The 22,775-nt window shown below is 36.4% G+C and overlaps 1 protein-coding gene and 1 long non-coding RNA gene across 5 annotated transcripts in view; one reads left to right on the plus strand and one right to left on the minus strand.

The window, feature by feature from the left end:
• The window catches only part of Arid1b (AT-rich interaction domain 1B), a 350,262-nt gene extending 335,112 nt beyond the window's left edge, over window positions 1–15,150 (minus strand). For all 3 annotated transcript variants that reach the window (XM_033763302.1, XM_033763303.1, XM_033763301.1), the window contains exons 1-2: window positions 15,126–15,150; window positions 9,726–9,920 (exon numbers count right to left, since the gene is read on the minus strand). In XM_033763302.1, the coding sequence (XP_033619193.1) occupies window positions 9,726–9,911 (186 nt within the window). In that variant the 5' untranslated portion in view covers window positions 9,912–9,920; window positions 15,126–15,150. The remainder of the gene's footprint in view (window positions 1–9,725; window positions 9,921–15,125) is intronic.
• A 372-nt stretch (window positions 15,151–15,522) lies between these two features.
• LOC104862973 lies at window positions 15,523–18,882 on the plus strand. 2 transcript variants are annotated; one of them, XR_780459.3, is made up of 4 exons: window positions 15,523–15,631; window positions 16,156–16,235; window positions 17,588–17,876; window positions 18,245–18,882. It is a non-coding gene; the product is annotated as an uncharacterized LOC104862973 (long non-coding RNA). The 2 variants fall into 2 exon arrangements; XR_780460.3 differs by lacking the exon at window positions 16,156–16,235.
• The last annotated feature ends 3,893 nt before the right edge of the window (window positions 18,883–22,775 follow it).

A 22,775-nucleotide genomic window follows, 5' to 3' on the forward strand; every position in this document is an offset into this window, starting at 1 on the left:
AAAAAAAAAAAAAAATAATAATAATAATAATAAAAAATACAGTCTCTAGCCTCATGTATTAGAACACCAGCGGAAGAGATTTCACTGGGATCTATGAGAGCCTTTGTGCAGTCCACCTTGCAGCTGATCACACATGTTGACAGACCACTAAAGCACTTGGATAGTTTTGCATCCAGATATCACTGGCCAAAGTCCAGAATTCTGCAAATTCTTTCATTCATTTGTTAAAAGGACTATGTAGTATCACATCAGTTCTAGATGATAAATCTAGAACAAGCGTAAAATAAAGTCTCTGCCATCCTAAAGCTTGTGTTCTAAGAGGAAAATTAAGACAATGAAGTACAACTGCAGCTGAGGTGGTGACACAAGGAGGGGGGAAAATAAAACAGGTAATAAGTAGTAAGAGCATACAGTTTCACTGTAAGTCAGAGGAGGTATCTTAAAGAAGAAAGAACGCCCTCCCAAGTTCTGGCCAAGGACCAGAAGAAAAGATAGTCCTAGAAAGGATAAAGCACAGAGTGTATAAAGATGGGAGAGCCCTAAGGCCTCAAAGTGAAATGGAGCATATCAGGAAAAGAGCTGATGCCTGACACACAACCTCTGCAAGGGCCATCTTGCTATACTGAAAACATTCTGGTGTGGTAAGAGGATTCCAGCAAGGAATCCACTGAGATTAATCTACATGGGAGATAGTACATTTGGACCAAGGCAGTAGAGCCAGTGAGGTGATAAGAGGTGCCCCTTACTGAATGTATTTCGAAGAGCCAATGGACTCATCCAACAGAATAAAAGGTTGAGAAAAAGCAGATGACAAGTGTTTTGGCCCCTACAAACAAAGTATGGGGCTGCCACTTAGGTAAGAAAACCACAAAAGGAGATAAATGGAGGGAAATTTTTACACAAGAGAAACTTTTGAACTGTTGACAATAATTGTGTGTTCTCTATAAAGACTTCCTAACAAAATAACTCTGCCTCCATAATTTAGCACTCCATAATCAAATTCACAGCCTCTCTCCCAAACTGGATACATTCAAATGACAAATTGTTTGACTGATCACAGAAAATTTTGATTCAGAAGTAAATGATGTATGTTGCTTATTTCCAAATTTCAGTGTGTCAGCAGTATTGCTAATTTCCTGGCAGAGGTGAATCCTCTTAAAGTCCCTTCCCTCCTTCTCTGTTCCGTATTTTATTACTCTCCTGGCCTGTTACATATGGTAGAAAATATACTTTAGGACAGGGATTTAGCTCAGTGGTGCCGCCACCTGCCTCATAAGCCAAGGTCATGAGTTTGATCCCTTGGTACCAAAAAAAAGAAAAGAAAACATACTTTAATTCTTGGAATTACGCTAAGTGTGCTGTGATGCATCTGATGTCCTGAAGGCCAATGATGTTGCCAGTGTAACACTCTGTCTTCCTTTACTCAGAAAAAATAATGGGGGAGAACTCAGCAAAACTAGCCAGAAAAATAGCCAGCTCTCCCTGGCAGCCAAGATGTTATGGAAGAGAATTCTAGTCTTTCCTCTGAGACTACACCATCAAAATTTAGGCAGTTTCATAGGAATAAGACCATGTCATTTCTATGACCAATGGCAGAAAGAAGAGAAGGTAAACCTTATTTCTCCATGAAGTCCAGCACTGAGAGCCTCCAAGGAGGAAAACATTTAAAATGTCAGGAAAATAGCTACTTAAATACTTGAAAATCATGCTGGGAATTCCAAGGCAATACAATAATTAAAGGAAAGGAAGGTCCATTTTTTGGCTAACTACTCTAAGAAAGTATCTGAGTTCACAGAGCCCACAGGCCAATAATTTATTCTGCCCTTTTCCTTCTCCCTAGGTCTCCCTGGAACCAATGAAAATTATGGTAAGTAATGATTATACTGGAACATCTAATTTTGACTTTTAGCATTCTAAGAGCTGCAGCTGGCAAGTTTGCTTCTTCTTTCCTTGGTGGCTGGTGCTGGCAAACAATCCCTGCCTGTCCTTTCTGTGGTGCTTTCTGCAGATGGGAGTTGCTTTACCAGCAAGCATTCATCCCTATCTCATCCCCAAATTTGTCCAGGGAAAGATAGTTTTGCCAAGTCTCAAGATCATTAAGTAAAAATAAATTACTAAAAATTAACTAAAATGACCATTTTTTTTACATTTAACACATATTTTTATAGAATTTTACCTGGATCTTGTCCTTCAACTAATCCACAAAAGTCAGTCCCACTAGTGGTCTGTTTAGTAGTTATTGTTATTATTCTGGGTCAATACTGTACCAATAAAGAGACATGAATGCAGCTACTTATTTGGACTACAGTTTGTTTTCTACATTAAACATACTCCTCTGTAGTATCTGGGAGGCTGACTAACTTCCACTGTTGCAAGTGAGTATCTGGTGACTAAAATTTGGGGATGGGGCTATTTAATTACTCAAGGGATGTAGGTATCATACATATACATTTCCCATACTTGGGTCTCAGCTCCAAAATTTCACACCTTTCTAATGCTGGCTCCACTGGATAGTATTTGCCTGGGAAAGCTTGCATTAGGCCAGACTCCCTGGGTTAAGGGAGGGACTCACAGAGCATCTCTGAGAAATAAGGTTGCCTCTCTCTTCTCTCTGAATCTTTTCTTTAAAATTCTTTTCTCCCCTCAAGTTCCCACCACCCATCATTTTTTTCTGCAATGGTATTTTCTTAATTTCATTCACTACAGATTTATGGTTATTTTTCAAAACTAGAAGGGCAAATAAATTTGTTGCATATAAAAATAAAATACCATAATGAATATTTTGCTGTGAAGATTTTAACTACTGTCTGGCTATAAATATAAAAGAATCAACCTTTTTGCATTCTTAGAAAAAAATTTGTTATAAAATAAAAACAAAGCAAAGCCATCTAGCCCCACGTGGTGGTTAAAGAGAAGTGAAAGTCATGGCATATAACATAAACCTGAAACTTACTTCAATTTCAATTTAATTTCATACAATTTATCCCAGTGATGCACTACATGGACTTATTTTCAGAATTACTGTCACAGTGGTAATGTACATAAATAACAGATGGGTCTCTCTCTGCTTCTTCTTGTATCTCCAATTAGTGTGTCAACCTTAAAATTTTCCATACATCAATATGGATTCCCAAAGTGCAACATATAACACCATAGGTATTCAAAAGAAGTTACGCGAGAATAACTTTACACGTAGTAAAATTTAAAACCAGAAAATAATTTATTGCACTGATTCCCCTGATCCTGGGCTGATTTCACTCCTCCACAACACAGTGAGTTTCCGTTCCATGTGGGACTCTAACAAGCTTTCAAAGGGTATGAGCAGCTCATCATGGCTCATATAGTCTAACTCTAACTCAAGGATGCCAAGAGCAGTCATGAGTATGGGACAGGACCTCTGAAAATGACAGAGACCTCCATAGTCAGATGGCACTGATCTGGACACTCACAGGGGATGTTTAAAGTGGTCTAGGAAATTCAAACATTGAGCAAAGTTTCACACTCATCTAACACAAGCCACTGAATTGCTTTATTTTTCAATTTATTTTGTGGAACTTTTGTTGTGGTCACAATGTGGCTGGTTGATTGTACAGATAACAAGTATTGCCTTTATATGAATTATTAAAATTTGGGGCTGGGATTTAGCTCAGTGGTTCCCACACCTGCCTTGCAAGTGCAAGGACCTGAGTTTGATCACCAGTACCAAAAAAAAAAAAAAAAAGTTGACGAATTAGTAAAATTTAACATTTCTTTGGTAAAAGCAAGTAAAATTTATTTCCAATATACTCAAATCATTCCAATACTACTTGAAGCATACAACTAAGACTTACATCTCAAAAATAAAACTCTAGGGCTGGGCATTTAGCTCAGTAGTGCCGCTTCCCTCCTCACAAGCCCAAAGTCCTGAGTTTGATCCCCAGCACCAAAACAAAAATAAATAAACAAACAAACAAACTCTAATAGAAAAGCTTAACAGAAATTTTAAATTCAAAGTATGCATGTGGAAAATATACAACAGAAATCATATGTATGAAGAAATATTACAATCAGCAGAGAACTGGCACTCTACATTATACATAATCTCCAATATAAATGCTCCAGTAAAAAGCAAATATATCATTATAAACTTCCTACTATAGTAACTTCACAAACTAAAAGTGAAATCATCTCATGTTTTTTCATTAAATTTTCATCTGTAATCTAATCTTGTCTTCCTTTTTAGGAAAATAGCTAAAGAGTTAAAAATCTATATTTAACTCAAAATATAATCTCTTCTAAACAGGTCTACCAACAATAAACTGAATGTTTCAAATATGGTTATTTCCAACTATAATAAAAAAGGTAAATAAAGCCAATTAAGTATTCTAGAAAAGTAAATTTTAGGGAGAAAATTTATATCCCGTATCTACAAATCTTTTCAAAAATATTTTTGTGGTACAAAACTCCCATCTACAGAAAACGTGGGCATCAAAGCTAGTAACATCTGCTATCTACTTGGAAGCAGAAATGTAAGGTATAGCTGCATTTTGTTGGTAAACCTTAAATACCTTCATGTTCAGTGCTGATGAACAACTGAGGAGACCAAGACAAAATATGGCCAACAAAAGACTATTGTTTATAGCCTTCCTGCAATCAGCTGGAAGGACTTCAAACATTTCAGGTGCACAAGCAAAGCTGCTTGGCTCTGAATCACTTGGTATAGAACATGAATATCTGAAAATGCTGTAAATATTGTAACTAATGAAATATCACAGCATTTTATTACTTTAACAGTCAAAATAATTACCTTCATTTTATTTAGTTGTATATTTACATATGTATATATGTGCATACATAAAATATATTTAATATGAACATAAATATCTCATTGTGATAATACAATCATGCAAACATTCTGAGAGCACATGTGTACATAAAAACAAGTCAATGTCTCTGAGTAAATACAGACACTATTCAAATTAAGATTTGAACATAAAATAGATTCTAGACATTCATTCCTCTCCATGTCAAGTGTTCCTTTCTGATCCTATCACACTTCTCAAAAAGAAAAGGTCTTAGTTGTTTTGTAGACAAAATCAAAATTAAGCCTTGACCCCGGAAATCACATTTAGGATTCAGATACCAAATCCAACAAACATTTCACGTCAAAAATACTCTAGAATTTTTTTATCTTTAAGCAGCCCTCCTCTCTCTACTTATTCTTTCTTTCAGAGATATTATTAACATTGTATCAAAATATGATTTCACTCACACTTAAAAGGAAAATATTTCCCAGAATTGACCAATAATATAAGCGAAGGTGAGAATCCTAGAAATTGCTCGGCAGCCTTAATAACCTCAAAGAAAATATTTATTTTAGCCAGATGATTGTAATGTTTATCTCCTTTTCAAAAACAACCACAGCCAAAATAAACATTTGCACTGAAAGAAATGTGTTGGCTGTAAAGAAGCTACCAAATAAAATGCTTATGTTCTAAAATAAGTATTTAACTCAAAAAATATGCAGCAAAATAGATATAAACAAGGAGCACAGACGATAAATTAGACACAAATTAGAATACAGACTGATTTTGAAAGACCTCTTCAAAAAGGAACCTGTTTCTAATTCAGTTTTTACTTTAAATTCTAAGATAGCTCACTACAACAAAAATAATTTATTTGTATTTAATTTTGCCACTTTCAAGAATGATCATATTCCATTTTTTGTTGTAAATGTTTTCACAATATAGATTCTAAAAAACTAAATCAGGGCTGGGGATTTGGCTTAGTGGTTCTGCTGCCTGCCTCAGAAGTACAAGGACAAGAATTCTGTACCCAGTACCAAAAAAAAAAAAAAAAACAAAACACTAAATCATATCTTCCCATTATAAAAGCACTCATGAAATTATATTGCTCATTTTATTTTCTTTCCCTTTCCTCAGCTGTATAATTCCAACAAGGCATCACAGTATCAAATACCTGCAACAAAGTAAGGATAGTTAAAATATCAACCCCAAAACTCAGGGAAAATCCCATATTGCATAATTAAAACCTACTTCACTCAAATAAAAAACTCAACTTCTACAGTCTGTATCCTCACTGTTTTTTTGTTTGTTTTTAGGACTTCCGTCTGTATGACCTTATTTTGCTTTGCATTACTAGGGACTGAACTCTGGGGCACTCTACTGCTAAGCTTTACTGCAATCTTTTTTTTTTTTTTTTTTTTTTCATTTTCAGATGAGGCCTCACCAAGTTGCCCAGGCAGGCCTTGAACTTGTAATCCTCCTGACTCAGTCTCCCAAGTAGCTGGAATTACAGACATGTACCACCACAATCAGCCATAAAAATCTTTTTTAAAGCAAGGTGGCAAAAATACATGTATTAATAAATAGTCACAGAGGACAAGAAAAATGAAATAAACCTCTGCTCACCCACAACCCTGATACAGTAAAGAATACTTTGGTGTTTTCAGAAAAGAAAAAACCCAAAATAGATTCTAGTAACCTTCAAGATTATATATCTATGTAGCTCTCTGCATTAAATGAAATCAACCACTATACTTTTGTTAACCATCCCCAGGTTCGAATTCCAGGAGCCTGGAGGCAGAACATTCTCCACAGAGGCAAAGAAAATTCATTTCCCCTCTCATCTCAATAAAAACTCAGTAGACGAGTTTTTAGGGAAACATGCAAAACTAACCTCTTTAAGGAATGTATTTGCCTGATGACATGAGAGAATCAGCAAGTGAAAGAACACAAATCTAGTTCCAGTTAATAAAGACAAAAATGATGTACTATTATCATGTCATGCTTCGATGATCCAGTCATGAGTACATTTTAAAAATGAAATTATTGCCATACAAATCAAAATCAAACACTAAGGGGCTAGTTCCTCCTGACTCTGAGACAAAAAGCAATTTTAAAAGTAAGATACTATCCATGTTACTTTTCATACAAGCACTGCAATTCTTTCTAACAGAATAGTCATTTAAAATTCCTGTCACAGGAGTGGAATCAAACTGTGATCTCTGAGCCAAAGACAACTTTGTCTTGGCCACACAGCTTGTCTAAGTGGGCAACTCAATTTACAAACTTGAATTCCTGCATTTTAATCCTTTGCAGAAATATGAGCAATATTAAATGAACTGGATTCAGCTCATCAAAAGTTCACAAACCAAACACAGGAACCTCTGGAAGGCATCCAAAGCAAAGTCTTGTCTAGGTAGTGATGTCCACTCAATAAATACTCAACATCATAATTATCTTTCAACTCTTTCACTGAAGAACATGAGCAGTCACAACTACAACAATGCAAAGCCAATTAAATTAATACTGGAAGAAAATAGATAGGACTAGCAGCCAATCACAGTATCAGGAACTGGCTTGTGAACACAATTATAATTCCCAAAACTCATTGAAAATTCCTCACCAAAGATTCAAGCTAACAAAACAAATGCATGTGACCTAACAACTTTTACCCAAATCCTTCACTAATTCTTTTCCATTTCAAAACAATTAAGAATTGTTTACATAGACCTGATGTTATAAAATCTGTATTTCCTTTAAAATGTCTCACATTCAAAAATGTATTCAATTACTTTTAGCTTTTCAAATTTCAAAATAAGATACTTTATTTCAATACTGTATTTAAATTTCAAAACAAGATATCGTATCATAACTAAAAGGGTAAAAAAGCAGTAGACCTTTGATTACCATTAACTCAATATTTTGAAAGCTTGACATTTCTGCAGCCAGGATACACAGTTTCATACTAGACAGATACACACTATTTTCCTCTCATTATGAGAAAGATCTGTTCTTTTAGAACTGGCTAGCAATAAAATGGCTAGCTATTCTTTTTCACTAGCAATAAAATGCCTAATCTGAAATCTTAATTCAAAACTTGCTGAAATACTTGATAAGCAATATTCACCAAGTTCTTCCCTTAACGAAAACCTGTTATATTATACAAGTTTAGAAGAATCACAATAATTAAATAAAGCCAAAAACTAACAAAAATGAGATATCCTATACATACTATATTTCTGTATGTCCTTTAAATTTAGCCTTATTCGTGGAGGTAGGGGAGGGATAAAATTTCCCAGAACAGAAATCATATTTTTATATCCTCTCTCCATTTGTTTGACTGCCACTTTAGTTCTACAAACTGAGTCAATGCCACAAACTTTTAGTAGGACTAATGTATTCAGAAAAGAGATAAAGGAGCATCTAGTTCTTACCCTAAAAAGTACCACTGAAAACAACTTTCCAACCTCACTCATATAAGGGAGATATGATAAGACAGAAGGTACTAAAACAAGAGGCAGCATGGCAAGCATGCACTTCTTCCACTAACCCTGCTACTGCATACTACCTGCCTGCCTCTCTCCTTCTGAGGCCAAAGTATCATACAGAACTATCGTATCATACAGAACTCTCTGCTCCAAATCAAATCAGCTATAGAAGACAAGGAAGACTTTAACTGCCTAGGATTTCTTCCCCTCCATAAAGACATAGTCCTAAAACTCTAAAAGGGTTCCATGGGGTATGGGAGATTGGTTAGGGGTAATCGGGGAAACAGAGACAAAAATCACTTTAATTTTTTATCATTTACAAATTACCTTCTTCAAATTAGCAGCCTCAACTAAAGATTTTTACTCTAGGAAGCAAAATATTGCTGAAAGAAAGGAGTAATGTTAAAAAAAAAAGGAATAATGTGACAAAAATTAAGAGTATAATTAAGTATATGACTGCTGGCATTCTGAGTAGCTAATTTTTAATGACTAGGTGGTGAAATCTACTGACAATAGCAAAGAACATCCACCTTTTTTACCCTACAAAAGATTTTTGGGTAAATACAGAGAATTTCCTGAGACAAAGTACTGTTTACCTCCAGAATAAGTTACTGGGCAGCACTGATATGCTCTAGTCTGAAGGCAACAAACACACATGGCACCAGCCTGATATACTCTCTGGGAGTGTCAGGCACAGTATGGTAATTTATAAATAAGCCTTTCTGGTATTCCTGGTAACTAAATACCCTAACAAATCTAAATCTAATTCAGCCTTTTCCAAATTGCATGCTTCTTTGGGCCAGCCTAACAAGGACACATTCTCAAGTATCCAAGACTGTAGGGTTACACTGCTAGATGGTGCATGGTCATTTGCAGTTCTTCCTTTTGACTCTGGAGAAAAGAAGAGAAAGATCAGATCTTCTGTTCAAGAGCAGGAAATATCTTATATTTAAGTAAAAACACAAAACTCATCAAAATGTAGGACAACAAATCTAGATCAAATCCCCACAAAAATACAGAAATCTTTTTCAACAGATACAGAAAATAGTCTAAGAAATGAAAGCAAAATAATTTTTTCAAGCTAATGCTATCTTCCAGGAAGACTTCTGAATCACTTGAAAATTCACCTAAAGATAGCTTATTCACAACTCAGAATCTGAGAATGACTTCAGAAATGTGAGAACACCAACTTCACTTCAGAGCTTACAACTATACAACTATCTGCAAAATCATGACGTGACACATCTTTAAAATAAAGGTAGCCCTTACTGGCCTTCTATCAACAGGCATTTTGTCCATTTTTTTGTAACGTTCAACTTTCTATCTTTAAAGAAATAATGAAAGCTAAAAGAAAGCAGTAACCAGTGAAATGTCCCTAACTCTCTTAACACCAATCTTACAAAGAAAAAGCTATGAGTAAAAAAGGAAGGAGGACAGAAAAACTAGCACCCACCTGCTGCTGCGGGTACTGCATGCCTCCCAGGGCCCCTGGAGCCCGGCCCTGTATGCTGAGGGGGTACCGCTGTGCACCTGGGGGGCCATAGGAACCTCCTGGGTAGGGACTGCTCTGTTGTGGCTGGGAATGAGGGTTACTGCCCATCCCATACAATTGAGGTCTCTTCATCACCACTGGGTCCATTGGACTGCCCTGTGAAGAAATATACAAAGATGTAGGTTTATCAATTAATTATTCATTACAAACAATTTTTGTTATGTCACCACATGCATTAAAAACACAACTATTAGTTTTGAAAATATTAAACCAATTATCTGACAAAAATCCAGAAGAATATTAGAAAAAAACCTAAATGGATAAAATACCTTTTTTTAACTTTTAAGAAAGTTTTAAGAAGGAATTAAAGTAAAAATAAAAAGGAAGACTTTTTTGCATCCTAAGTATCTGAAATTATATTATGCATATAGGAAATAAATATGATACTTATTAAGCTCACTCTGCTTATTCCAACTTACTAGGAATAAGGGCAAAGGATACTAGTTAGCAATAGTGACTTCAACATGTCCCTAGAACAATTTCTTTTTTGGCCAGAATCTGAGTCTTTTTTTACCATATCTGAATGTTCTTTAAAAAGTGAAAGGGCAGATTTTTAGATAATACAAACGTCTAAGGTAAAATTTTTCAAAGATCACTAGCACACAGGAATAAGCTCCAGTCTAAGAGTCACAAGCCATTTTCCCTGCATAAGCAAGCATCCTAACAAAGATAATCAGTTCAAAACTAGACTCTGAATTTTATTTTTGGTCTAGTGCACAGTTCCCCAGCCTCAATGCCAAAGCATGAGGAGAGCCATAAGCTGGGCCTCAGCCGGCCCTTAACCCCTAGGCAGAGTAAACAGTGCAAGAAATCGCTGATCCAAGGCTACAACACCCAATGACATGCACTCATTAGATCTTTTCTTCCTTCAAAACCATGCAGTGATCCCTACTATGTGCCAGACAAGATATTTACATGGTACATACATACTCACTGGAAGGCCTGAACAGGTTCAAGTAAAAGCAGGACAGCACAAGACATGGGCTCAAAGGAGATGAACTGTCTGGTGAATTGAGGAAATGTACGCAGTTTGGATCAATTAAAGCAGGAGACTGCAGAGAAGCAGCTGAAGGAGGCAGAAAACAGAAGGGGGGTGGTGCATAAAGACCACTTGATATCATCCTATGGATGAACCACTTAGTGATTTTACATAGGGCTGGTGTTCACAGCCACCTGTCAGTAAACCTCCTCTGTCAGAAAGTGGCAGAAAGCAGATCAGGGTATTGTGCTGTCAGGTGCAGCTGTAGTCCTGAACTGTTAGTAGAGCAAGAAAACACCAAATCCAGTTTCCGGTCACACTGAGAAAGATTTAAAGACTGGGAAGTGACAGAAGACAGGTTGTAAAACAACTGAGATGGTATACACAGTGACAGTGAAGCCACCCTCTCCCATCCTCTACACACAAAAGCTGAGGTGCTAGTGGGAATTCCAGGTAAAAATACTTAAAGGAAAATGATACACTGAGTTTGTGCGAGGCAAGTAAGCTATGATCTGAAAATGAGTAGAAAATTCACCACATTGATGAAGTATGCACCCAGAGGGCAGGGGATTTTTGATTTTATTCACTATTATCTCTGCAGGGCATAAGTCAAACAAGTGTCTGGCGTATAATAAATGCTCAATAAGTGCTAGATAAATTAACCAAATAGGAAGGAAGAAAATCATGAAACTATGTTAAAAGACTATATATGAAAAGAAAACCATGTGTAGTGAAACAAATCTTCAGTTCATCACTTTAGCAAAAGAGAGGAAAATGAGCCCATAAAGAAGTCAAAGAATTATCAGAAACTGTGGTGAGATTCCAAAGAGTATAGTGTCATGGGATAAGAGTCATATGCTCTAATGAAACAGGGTTGTCACATGCAGTACCGAATACCACTAAGGTGAAGGTTAAAAGATTTCACTACACTTGACTAAGATGACTAATGACCTAGGCAAGGACAGTGGTAGTCTCAAGAGGTTAGGACAGAAACTAGAACTCTAGGAATGGAGGCATGAAGCAGAGGTGAAAGTAAAGCCAAGAATGAACTCCCAAAACCAAACTGAAAAGGCTGGGAGAACTACCAGTCTCTCTCCACTCATACTCCTCCCACCCCAAGGCATGTGGACATTTTCCCTTCTTCCATCTTGTTACCTGACACTCACTCATTTTAATGATTTGATTGGACTATATGCACTGATTTTAATGATTTCACTAGTGACTGCACATACTGCCAGGCACTAGGGGCAGGAAAATGAACAGCTTCAGTGGCTGCTCTGGAAATTTACTGAAGGAGACTATCAGAATCCCAACTGAAGGCAACAGAGATGCTACCTAGAGAAGGCTGGAAAAGGTGCAGCTACCTGTGCTGCAGGAACCTGAGCTTCAGCACTGAGAGATCCACAGAGCACCACTGAACAAACTAGGTGAAGGACATAGCAGGAAACAGGTGCTTTGCTCTAGGTCCCACCCTCCTACAGAGAACAGATCTGCTCCAAATTCACAATTTTATGGAATTTAACTATTATCTTCATCAGCCAAGAAAAAGTTCATACTTAAAATGACAGAGACTAGACAAGAACATATGGTTTCATTCAAAACAATGCAATGATTGCTATTATGAAACCAATGCAGGCTTCACAACCAAATGTACATAAACACATGAAGTCTGGGCTGATGATTTTAAAACCAGCCAAAGAAATAAGCTGCCCACAGAAGGGTTGCATAAATCACATTTCAATCTAATTGTCCAACATGGAGCTCTGCAATAGCCCTACCTTCCCATTCAATCCAGAGACCCTAAGGCGATAGAAAGGTCTACTTACTTCATTTCAGTAGTGCCCCACAAAAACTGGTATAATTAAACCAAAACTTTAAATGGAAAAATGATTATAATCTCTATATTTTAATGCTATAGTATAGCAAATTCATCTATCAGTGACTAAAACCGTTTTGTAGTATCTGTCTGATCTCTGCTGCCAACTCACAGTTCTGCTTAAAATTCAGTTAATTTGCACTCGTGTCAAAAATGTTAGCTGAACCTTGAGATTCCTAAAAATCAAACACATGAAATAGTTTATCTAACCTTTCAAAATTCATCAAACCAATGGGACTTTAGATAAGAAAACAGATACACAAATTGTACAAATTATTTAATTTTAACTTTTCTTAGGTCTATAAAGTATTCATCCACAATTCAAATTCATTCCACTGTGTACTCTATTTTTAAATATGCACAACTACGGTACCTCAACCCCTGCTTTTTACTACCAGCTCTTTAAAGAAACCAAAATCCAAGTCAAATTTAAGAGTCTTCTAGAAAACATAAAGGCCAACTGTTCCTCTTAGTCACATCATTTGAAACAATTATATATTTTTACCACCTATCCTCCATTGATTTATTTTTACTATAACCATTTTTACTCCTCACACAAAATGTACGCTGTATCAGGGACATTAACTACATTAAGAATGATACTTGTCCAAGTAGGTTATTCCAAGCATATTTTTCTTTTCTAGATAGCACCCCACAACTTCTATACTTTTCAATTCCATCAAGACAAATGCTTTAAAGCCCACTATTTTCAAAAAGATCTCACCCAGTCTAGACTGGTTTTAATTACTGAGCTTCTAAAGCAATTTTATCACTTCATAAAACTTCCATGTAATTCCACCATATTCAAATAAACTTTTGATATATATTTGTGAATGTATACACACACACACACACACACACACACACACACACACAGATTCTTTCTTTTCTGGGTCTCCTTTGAGTCCCTATATCTTCCAGTAGCCTGAGGTTTCCCATCTGTGTGATTATTAAGCAGGAGTACAATGTATAATTGTGTGCAGATTTTAGGCATACTGTGTAGCGCAATTCAGCTAAAAGTAGGATTTCTGAGGCTGACCTAGGAATACATCTATTGTTTAAGATTACCAAGTTAAAGGACAACTCACTTAATACATACTTCTAGAATACTTCAGATATGCTTTGTACTTTTTAGACTTAGAAACTCCTTTGGTGTCATTCTTATAGAATACACCTACACATGTATTTATAGTAAAAATATGTAATTATATTTGTTCCGAAATATCAAATTAAGGACATAGTTTATTAAAGGTTTCTTATGATTTTCTCAACCCAATTCCTTAAACCAAATATTAGAAAGGATTCACAAAAACCCACAGAAAGGAGAACTATCATATCTTGATCTACAATTTTATGTACATATCTGGATTAATAAAGAAGCCACACAATAAAACAGCTCTCCTTTTGAATCATTAGGAAAATGTTCTCATATTGGTCACTAATGAAAACTTTTCAATACTTTTATCAAAAAGAAATGGCCAAAATACTCAAACCTGATGTGAGTAGATGAGTATTGAACCAACAGACTTAAAATAATATAAAATTTCTTTGGAGATAATTTGGTAGTAATAACACTTTCAGAGTGGCAACATCTTGTTCCACCTGTGACACTTGCTCCAGTGGGACAAGGGCTTTTCATTTAGGGGTATCTGCATCTGCAGGACTCACCACACCATCACACAGACCACCACTTTCCACCATCTATGACCTTGACTAAGCAGCAAGTCAGTTTTCTCACCCACTGAGAGAAAAGTTACCTACCTTCACAAGAACAGTGAATATCAAATTAGTAAACTCATATAGGATCTCAGAGTTAAAAGGGGCTGTCCAGAACCTGGAGTCCTGCAACTACCTGTAACTGTTTAAAGAAAAAAATGAAATAACCCAACTACTCAACAGTTACAGAAGCTGGGAACAAGCAAAACCCTATCGACATAGTAGGTATACAGACACAAGTACACAGAAAATAATAGGAAATTTTAAAATCTGGTATACACATAAATTATAGCTATGTGAAATCTGTATTGATAATAATCAGGGGCAGCTACAGTGACCTATAAATAGTTGCCCTATCATGAAGCAATTTGTGTTGGCTTTTCTGTGAGGTTGTCCAAATACAGCTCTAAAAAGCCTTTATTTTTCCCTAAACATACTATAAACACTATTTTGGCTGGAGAATGAAGGGGAATGGGACTACAATCAGCTGTTCAGCATTTGTCTGTCTAGCATCCACCCACTCAGGGCAGAAATCAGCAGGGCACAAAGGACCCTAATCCCCACCAGCAACCTCGCCCAGCCACCAATCTTTTATTACACTCCAGCAGCATTTCCTGTGGGTAGCACCTGTCAAGGGATCTCCCAGATGCTGGCATGTGACAGACTTCTGGGTTGTCTTGTATTAGTTCACTGTGTATTACTTTTTCACTTTTCATGCATGAATTCTTACCTTTCACGTGGACCCAAATGACCATACTCTTAGGCTTTACACTTTTTTTTTCTTACATTTCACACAAATATCTTTGATGACTATATTTACTCAATAACTATTTAGCAATGCTGACTGATCACATAAAGAAAAATATTCTCAAAAATAAAAACTCAGCATTACTACTCAACTAGCCATCTGTCAGAGTGTCAGTTATATATCATCACTAATTTTACACGTCTGCTACATCAGACACATGTAAAAATTAGTGGTGAGATAGATATATATACTCTTGGTCAGTACACCTAATAGCCAAAAAACCAGTTTACCAAAAGTAAGAGTGAAGCACCAAAGATTCTCTTCCCTTATTTCATAAAGAGTTGCCTAGTTCTCGTCAAGCCATAAAGTTCCAAGATTCTCAGTTTCCTAAGAACCAGTAACCAAAGTGACTCTCTCTCTTCCAGATAACAGAAGGGACATTAAGAGTGGCAGGACATCAGAAGTTCACACATGATCACCACAGTGGGGTAGGAAAACACACAGCCTTGCGCCTAAACACACTTGGCTTTACTTGTACTCATGACAAAATAGTTGTTTTTAAAGACTTAAACAAAAACACCAGAATTTCAAATCTGTTATTAACACAAGGCCTTCTGTCAACACAGGACTACCTGACACATTATTCAATGGTAGAGAAAGAATCAAGAGAAGTAGAATTCTAGGTGCAGTAGTACATGCCTGTAACACCACCGAGGAAAGCTGAGATAGGAGGATCACTAGTTTGAGTACTGCCTGAGCAGCAACTCAGAGTCATCTCAAAATAAAAAAACAATAAGGGCTAGGGATGTAGCAGTGTTAGAAAACCTCTGGATTTGATCCCCAATACAGCTAGCGGCAAGCAAGCAAGGAGAGGAGAGAGGAAAGAAAGAGAGGGAGGAGAGGGAGGAGAGAAGGAGGGGAGGGAGGAGAGGGAGAAGAATTCTAAGATATTAGACAAGGAGGAAAGGATGTTTTAGTATGCGCTCTAACAATGATGGCATTGACAACACAGAGGAAGAGGAGGAGAGAACTCATACTACTTCAAAAGATGATCACTGTCAATTTGTTTGATCCTGGTTTTAGTTTCTTTAGGTGAGGAGCTAAGAACAAATGTATTTTTGGAATCACAAAATGACATTTAAAGGGCACAAGAATATTTTTTTGTCAATTCTGTGTGTGGATGTGTATATGCATATGTGTGTGTGTGTGTGTATATGTACACACACATATATACCTGTGTATATAGCAGTCACATGTAAAATTAGTGGTAATATTTTTAAAAAGGGACAATGGGCAATTTCTATTTGTGCTGCTATTATTTGAAAGATATATTTTGATGTACAATTTAGGACAAAGCTAATTCTTCATATGTTTTTTTTATTATTATTATTATTATTATTATTATTATTATTATTATTATTATTATTCAGGTCCGAAATAGAAAAATACAGTATTCTTCCCAAGCTACATACTAAGTTTTATGTGAGTGTAATTATCAGATTCTCATATTTTAGATTAATATTATCAATAAAATATTAGTATGTTGTAAATTACATACAAAGTAAACTACCAATTACAAGTAAAATGCTTTTATCAAACATGATTCTCAACACTTAGGGATACTAAAAAAAAAATGTATCCATGATATAAAGACATCCCACGTTCAGCATATTCTGTCAGGGATCTACAAAACACTCCACTTCCTGAAATTCAGAGACTCTGACTTGCATTATCAAACAATGAAAACAAATGCCATCCATGTATTTCCAAAGTACTTTAATACATTCCTGCACAATCATAATTCTTTTTTTTTTTTTTTTTTTGTACTGGAGATCCAACTCGGGTCCTTGTGCTTGTGAGGCAAGCAGTGGAACCACTGAGCTAAATCCCCAGCCCACAATCATAATTCTTAAGACACCCTCTTTAAGGATTCAGCAATGAAACACAGAACCTTAGAACTGAGAAGAAACTCAGTGGTACACACTGCTGTATGATGAATCTCCTCAAAGTGTCTATAACCATGAAGTTTATGGATTCCCTCTTCCTATATTACAAAGTTAGTTCTTAGTAATTTATACCCATAGGTTTCTACTTTGGTCCTTTAGCAGATTATTTGAAACAGCTATAGCTATTTCCCTTTTCTGGGTGAAATATGCCATTCTTAGTCCCCTAAAACAAAAGCTAGTATGGCCAGGTTCTTGATTACCTTTTTCTAGAACCTACATTGGTACCAATGGGTTAGGGTTAGGGTTAGATAAGATCTCTGCACTCTCATGCCATTCCCACCTCTCCATAGGCTGTGACTAAACCCCACTTCCCCTATCTCACATCAGATAGATTAGTGACCCTAGTACCAGAGGTTTCTCTTTATCTCTGCTTATTTCTGCTTATTTCCAATGTTTTTATTTAGGTCACTGTTCATATCCTGATAACTATTTTTTCAGATCCTGATTCTGACATCCAACATATTAATGTATTTTAGCAACCATCAATGAGATCAGCATAGTACTTCATTCAATTCTTCATCTACTCCACTGATATAAAAGTACTGTACAAGTATAAGAAGACAGAGCCTAAAGCTGACAACTGAAGCCATTCATAAAGATTTACATAGATCCAGGCATCAGCATCTAGAAGATGATCTTCATCAACAGATTTTCCACTGAGCCCAAAACACCTTCACCACTTTTTACTCTTGTGTACAAGCAGAAGACCTGCCATATTTGCTTTTGGGTGACAATCTTTCAAGAACTTCAAATTCCTTTATCTTCTCTAATATACAAAATAAGCAGTCCAAACATTAGAAACACAGAACTTTTAGCAACAAGACATAAGGGAAGTGGCACAGGTTTTAGAGTCAGACAAACCTGGATATGAATTCTAAGTATACTACTTGCAAGCTATGAAATTTAGGCTCACCATTAATAGAAAACAGTCACACTCATCATGACAGTTCTGCCATGGGATTAAATGAGACGTCACAGGATTTATCACATAGCAAGAGCTTCCTAAATCTCTTTTCTTCTTCTCTTAACAAATTAGTATACTGAAGTCAGCAAAATCACTCAATAATTTAATCTATTTTCTTGTCTCCCCTGCAGACTCTTAAAGATGAAAAGGTTGTCTTATTCATCATCTTTTCATACCCAGCACTTAGTAAAATCCCTGGCTTGAATAACATTTTTTGAACAGAAGAAAAAGGAATAGCTTCCTCAATACAGAATGGCCTTTTAACAGCAGCATTCTACCTAGAATGTATACTTTTTTAATGGTCAATAAGTACAAGAAGCAAAGAATCATGCATTACTACAGACAAATCTTCACTTTCTACAAGTTCATGCAAGCCATGGCTTCATTACCTCCCCATATACCTGCGTCTCCCTTAGCTGGTTCCTCTGAGCCTGAGTTCTACACCCAACTGCCACCCAACATTCCTGCCTGGATCCTCTGCCCATTATCCAACTTTTCCAAACTCTGATCACTTCTCTCCCTCTCCATCATGCCAACTCCTCCCCAAGTCAGTTAGCTGGATACCCATTCCTCCAACTACAACAGCCTCCATGGGGCTCTAGAGAAAACACACTTTCCTAGCACTGGTCCTTCAAATATAATTATGTGACTACTTCCACCAACTCTGCTGTCCAGCAGACCTCAGCTCCAACATGATGACCTCAGAGAAGCACTCCCAGAACACCAGTCTTAAGCAAAATCCTCTCAGAAAACCCTTGTGCTGCTCCTTCAGAGGACTAATTAAAAGTCTGCAATGATATTTATTTGTATTCCTACTTGATAAATATGTTTTTTACCTAGACTGTCCCACAGCAAAATGAATGATGAAGTAGGGAAAAACCAATACTGAGCCTGTTTATAGCTATAATCTATATGCTTTAGAATAAGTTCAGAAAGTAAGCCTATCTGAGTTTACCAGTTTTTATCTGATTTTTATAAATTGGCAAAACCTATTATTAGCAGAATCCCCCAAAGCTTAACTGTTTGTAAATTAATTCAATGAGTAAATTACTGTTTGACTAAAACATATTTTTAAACTTAATTTAGCAAATGTAGGAACTTTATGAACAAGTGAAGTACATATATATTCTTTATTTCAAAAGTAAATTATATCTAAAAGAAATATTAAAATAGTAATGGAATGTGGTTCCATTTTCCCTAAAATTTGTTATCCTGCAGCCCCCTAAAAATTGTTATGCTTTTTTCATGACTTTGTCATTTTCTAACATTTACATCTCTAAGCATTAATACTGTTCATATTAATATGTCACTAGTGACAGCCCCTTAGCAGGCCCTTACTTAAGAAAGGAATAACATGGTGTATCTTCCTTAAAAACCCAGATCTAAAACAAGAAAGGAAGACTTGTGTAAACATGCCAAATTTCTTCCGACTATATGCAGCTCTGTGGTGCCAAGAAAAGCCACAACAGACTTTTCTGCATATCAGCTAAGTCACTGAGTTGCCCAGGCTAAGCTTGAACTTGTGTTTCTCCTGCCTCAGTCTACCACAGTGCTAGCATTACAGGTATGCACACTGCACCCAGCCATAAAAGGCTTTTAAAGAGGACAGATTTTTAGCACCAACATTATCAGAGGGAAGTATAATGCCAGAATAGCCTCTGTGAGGCATGGAAACCTTCCACTCTTCCACGACTGTGCAGAGACAGACATTGCTAATCAATTCCAGCACTAATTCCCAAGTGCTCAGTGGAGCTGCAGGCAGCAGTCATTATCAATTATTACATTGCACAGACAAGCAGAAACCAACTTGCCACATCTAGCACAATAGAAAGAATACCAAGTTTCTCGTCAGGCAGGCCTGGATCCAACTCTCTCTGCTGCTCCTAAATAGCTATTTAATGCTAGTTAAGTTATTCACAAGCTCTAAGCCTCAATTTTCCCAACTTTTAAGAGGAAATAACCATTAGAGTCAACCACAAAGACTTTTAAGTATGATTTGCATGGAAAAACAGTTTCAAAGATGCATCAGAGCTGTATCTGAAACCAGAAAAGTTACTGATTTCTCCTGCAATCCTCACTATTGCCAGGTTGCCATCACATCTCTCACAAACTTACCATCAAACTCATGGTCTTGCACATGTATGTTCTATCACTGAGCCATCCCTACATTTCACTAATTTTTAAAGTTAAGAACTTTAAAACTATATTATAGAAAATGCCAATAAAAACTGCCAACTGATTTGCCTATTTCTGGAAAAAAGAGTATATGCTATACTGACACACAAGCTACCAGCCCCTGGCTTTAAAGTGCTTTTCAGAGATATGTCTTTATAAGGAACTACTTTATCAGAGCTCTAATTAAGTAAAAGTATCAGAAAATTTGGTGAGTGTTTATATCTTTTTTTTAAAAAGTGAAAGATAGATTGCCATTAAGCCCCCTCAAAATACTCCCCCCTCACTTTGAACATATTGTCCCATCATTCTTAGCACTTTCTAAAGCAGCTCTGGAAGTCCAATTTCACTGGAAGTCCACTTTAGTTGCACTGTCATGGCTGCCTCAATGCCCTAAACCGATTCAAAATGTGCACCTTTCATGGTAAGCTTAACTTTGAGGATGAGCCAGAAGTTGCATAGCGCCAGGTCCAGTGAATAAAGTGGATGCACACACATTGTGTAATGTTTTTAAAAGCTTTCCTTTTGGATACACTCAGCAGCAGCATTCACTGTACTTTGGATCATACCTCTTAAAGACACTCAGGAAAAAGGACATTCAGAACTGTTTTAGAAACTGTAAGATGTCCAGATGGTCAAGCAGTCTAAAGTACTGCATTCAGAAAGTGGCAAGAAAGATAACAGGGCCGGGGATTCAGCTCAGCGGTTCGGTGGCCTGCCTTGCAAGCGCAAGGACCCGAGTTCGATCCACAGTACCAAAAAATAAAAATAAAAAAAAAAAAAGATAGAATAAAGGGGAATATTAATGTGTCTTTTACTGTAATAAATTCTTTACATTTAAACATCTACTGTGTATGTTAATCATACCATGGATACTGACTCATTTAATATGACTGTTCAAAGAAAAAAATAACATGACTAATACATAAGTGAAATTATTCTAAACATGGGCAACAAATTGAAAAATATAAGTCTAAATAGGACCCTGTAATAAAGGAAAGAATATTACTATATGGACACTTATTAGAACAATGGGTAAAAATTACAACTTGGAGTTAAGTTCAAGTATTCTATCAAGTTTTAATTTCCTGACAGTGATAACTGCACTGAGGTATGTAAGTACACACTTACTCCTAGGAACTATATTCTAAAAAATTAAAGAATAGAGGGATAGTGTGTATGCAACTCACTCTCAAAGATTTTGAGAATATATTTTATGGATTAACAAAAGAATGTACAGACAGAATAATACAGTAAATGTGGCAAAATGTTAAAATTTTATCTATCAGACTATGGTATGTAATTACTATTCTTGCAACTTCCCTATAAATTTAAAATTATTTCAAAATAAAAACTAATAACAGGCAAAATAAAAGAGACAAGGGAGAAATGACAACCAAAATGAGTACTACTACACTTCATTTCTACAAGGGGATCTCCCAGCTCCTCAGAAGTGAAAGCCACAACTGGGCAAAGTCCCTGAGACTCTAGCAGACTTAAACCTAAAGAGGCTAAGAAAAGGAAAGAAAACAAGGGGGGTGTAAACATAGAGAAGTAACAAAACTAAAATCTATGATACAGAATATTCAGGACAAAAAAAGAGGCATATGTTCTAAGTTTAAGGTGAGGGTCCGTCCCCTAAAGCAATGAAATTCATAAAATGTATATAAAAGATATATATTCAATTACATTTTTTAAGTCCTTAAAAACAACTTGGGGTGGGGGGGTAAGAACTATTCTTGTTCCCACAAATTACCTTTCTAGGTTATTATAGTCAACATATTATCTTTTGGTTTACATTATTGCATTATGCCTTTTTTTTAAATCACAAACTAGCCTGTAGAAGTACGAAATGTGCCCTCATTCAAGCCAGAACTCTACCGTTTTTTTTGTTTGGTTGGTCGGTTGTTTGTTTGTTTTTTTTTTTTTTTTTTTTTGACAAGTTTCAAGAAATGCTTCTGTGATTGCCACTTTTCCCATGTGAGTCTGGCTTTCCTATACAGAAAGGCTGAAACATGACCAAGGCTCATAGGGCAGGGGGTAGTCTGACAGGTACTCCAGTTTAAAAGAAGGAAAAGTATGGGCTGGAGATTTAGCTCAGTGGTTCGGTGGCCTGCCTTGCAAGCACAAGGACCCGAGTTCAATCCCTGGTACCAGGAAAAAAAAAAAAAAGAAAAGTAGATACTTGGAAACACAACTGTGATTTTCAGTAAATTCAGTACAGACTTTATCCCAAAGCCATAGTCGACAGAACCTCTGAGGAAATAAAGGATTCTGAGATTAATTCAGAAACAGTCAACTAATTAACAGTCTAGGAGCTTGCTAGGAGCTAAGCAAATAGGAGCATTACATCTAAATCTCCAACTCTAGATGGAGGAATTTCCAAAGCTTTGGGAGGGTAGATTGCATTGGGCCCATGGCCTGTGTTAACACTACCGGCCTACAACCTGGTTTGCCATTTCTTGTATTAGCTTGGGCAGATCCCACAAG

Source organism: Fukomys damarensis, unplaced genomic scaffold, assembly GCF_012274545.1.
Source record: "Fukomys damarensis isolate Sample0158 unplaced genomic scaffold, DMR_v1.0_HiC HiC_scaffold_14, whole genome shotgun sequence".
In the NCBI taxonomy this organism is placed as follows: Eukaryota; Metazoa; Chordata; class Mammalia; order Rodentia; family Bathyergidae; genus Fukomys; species Fukomys damarensis.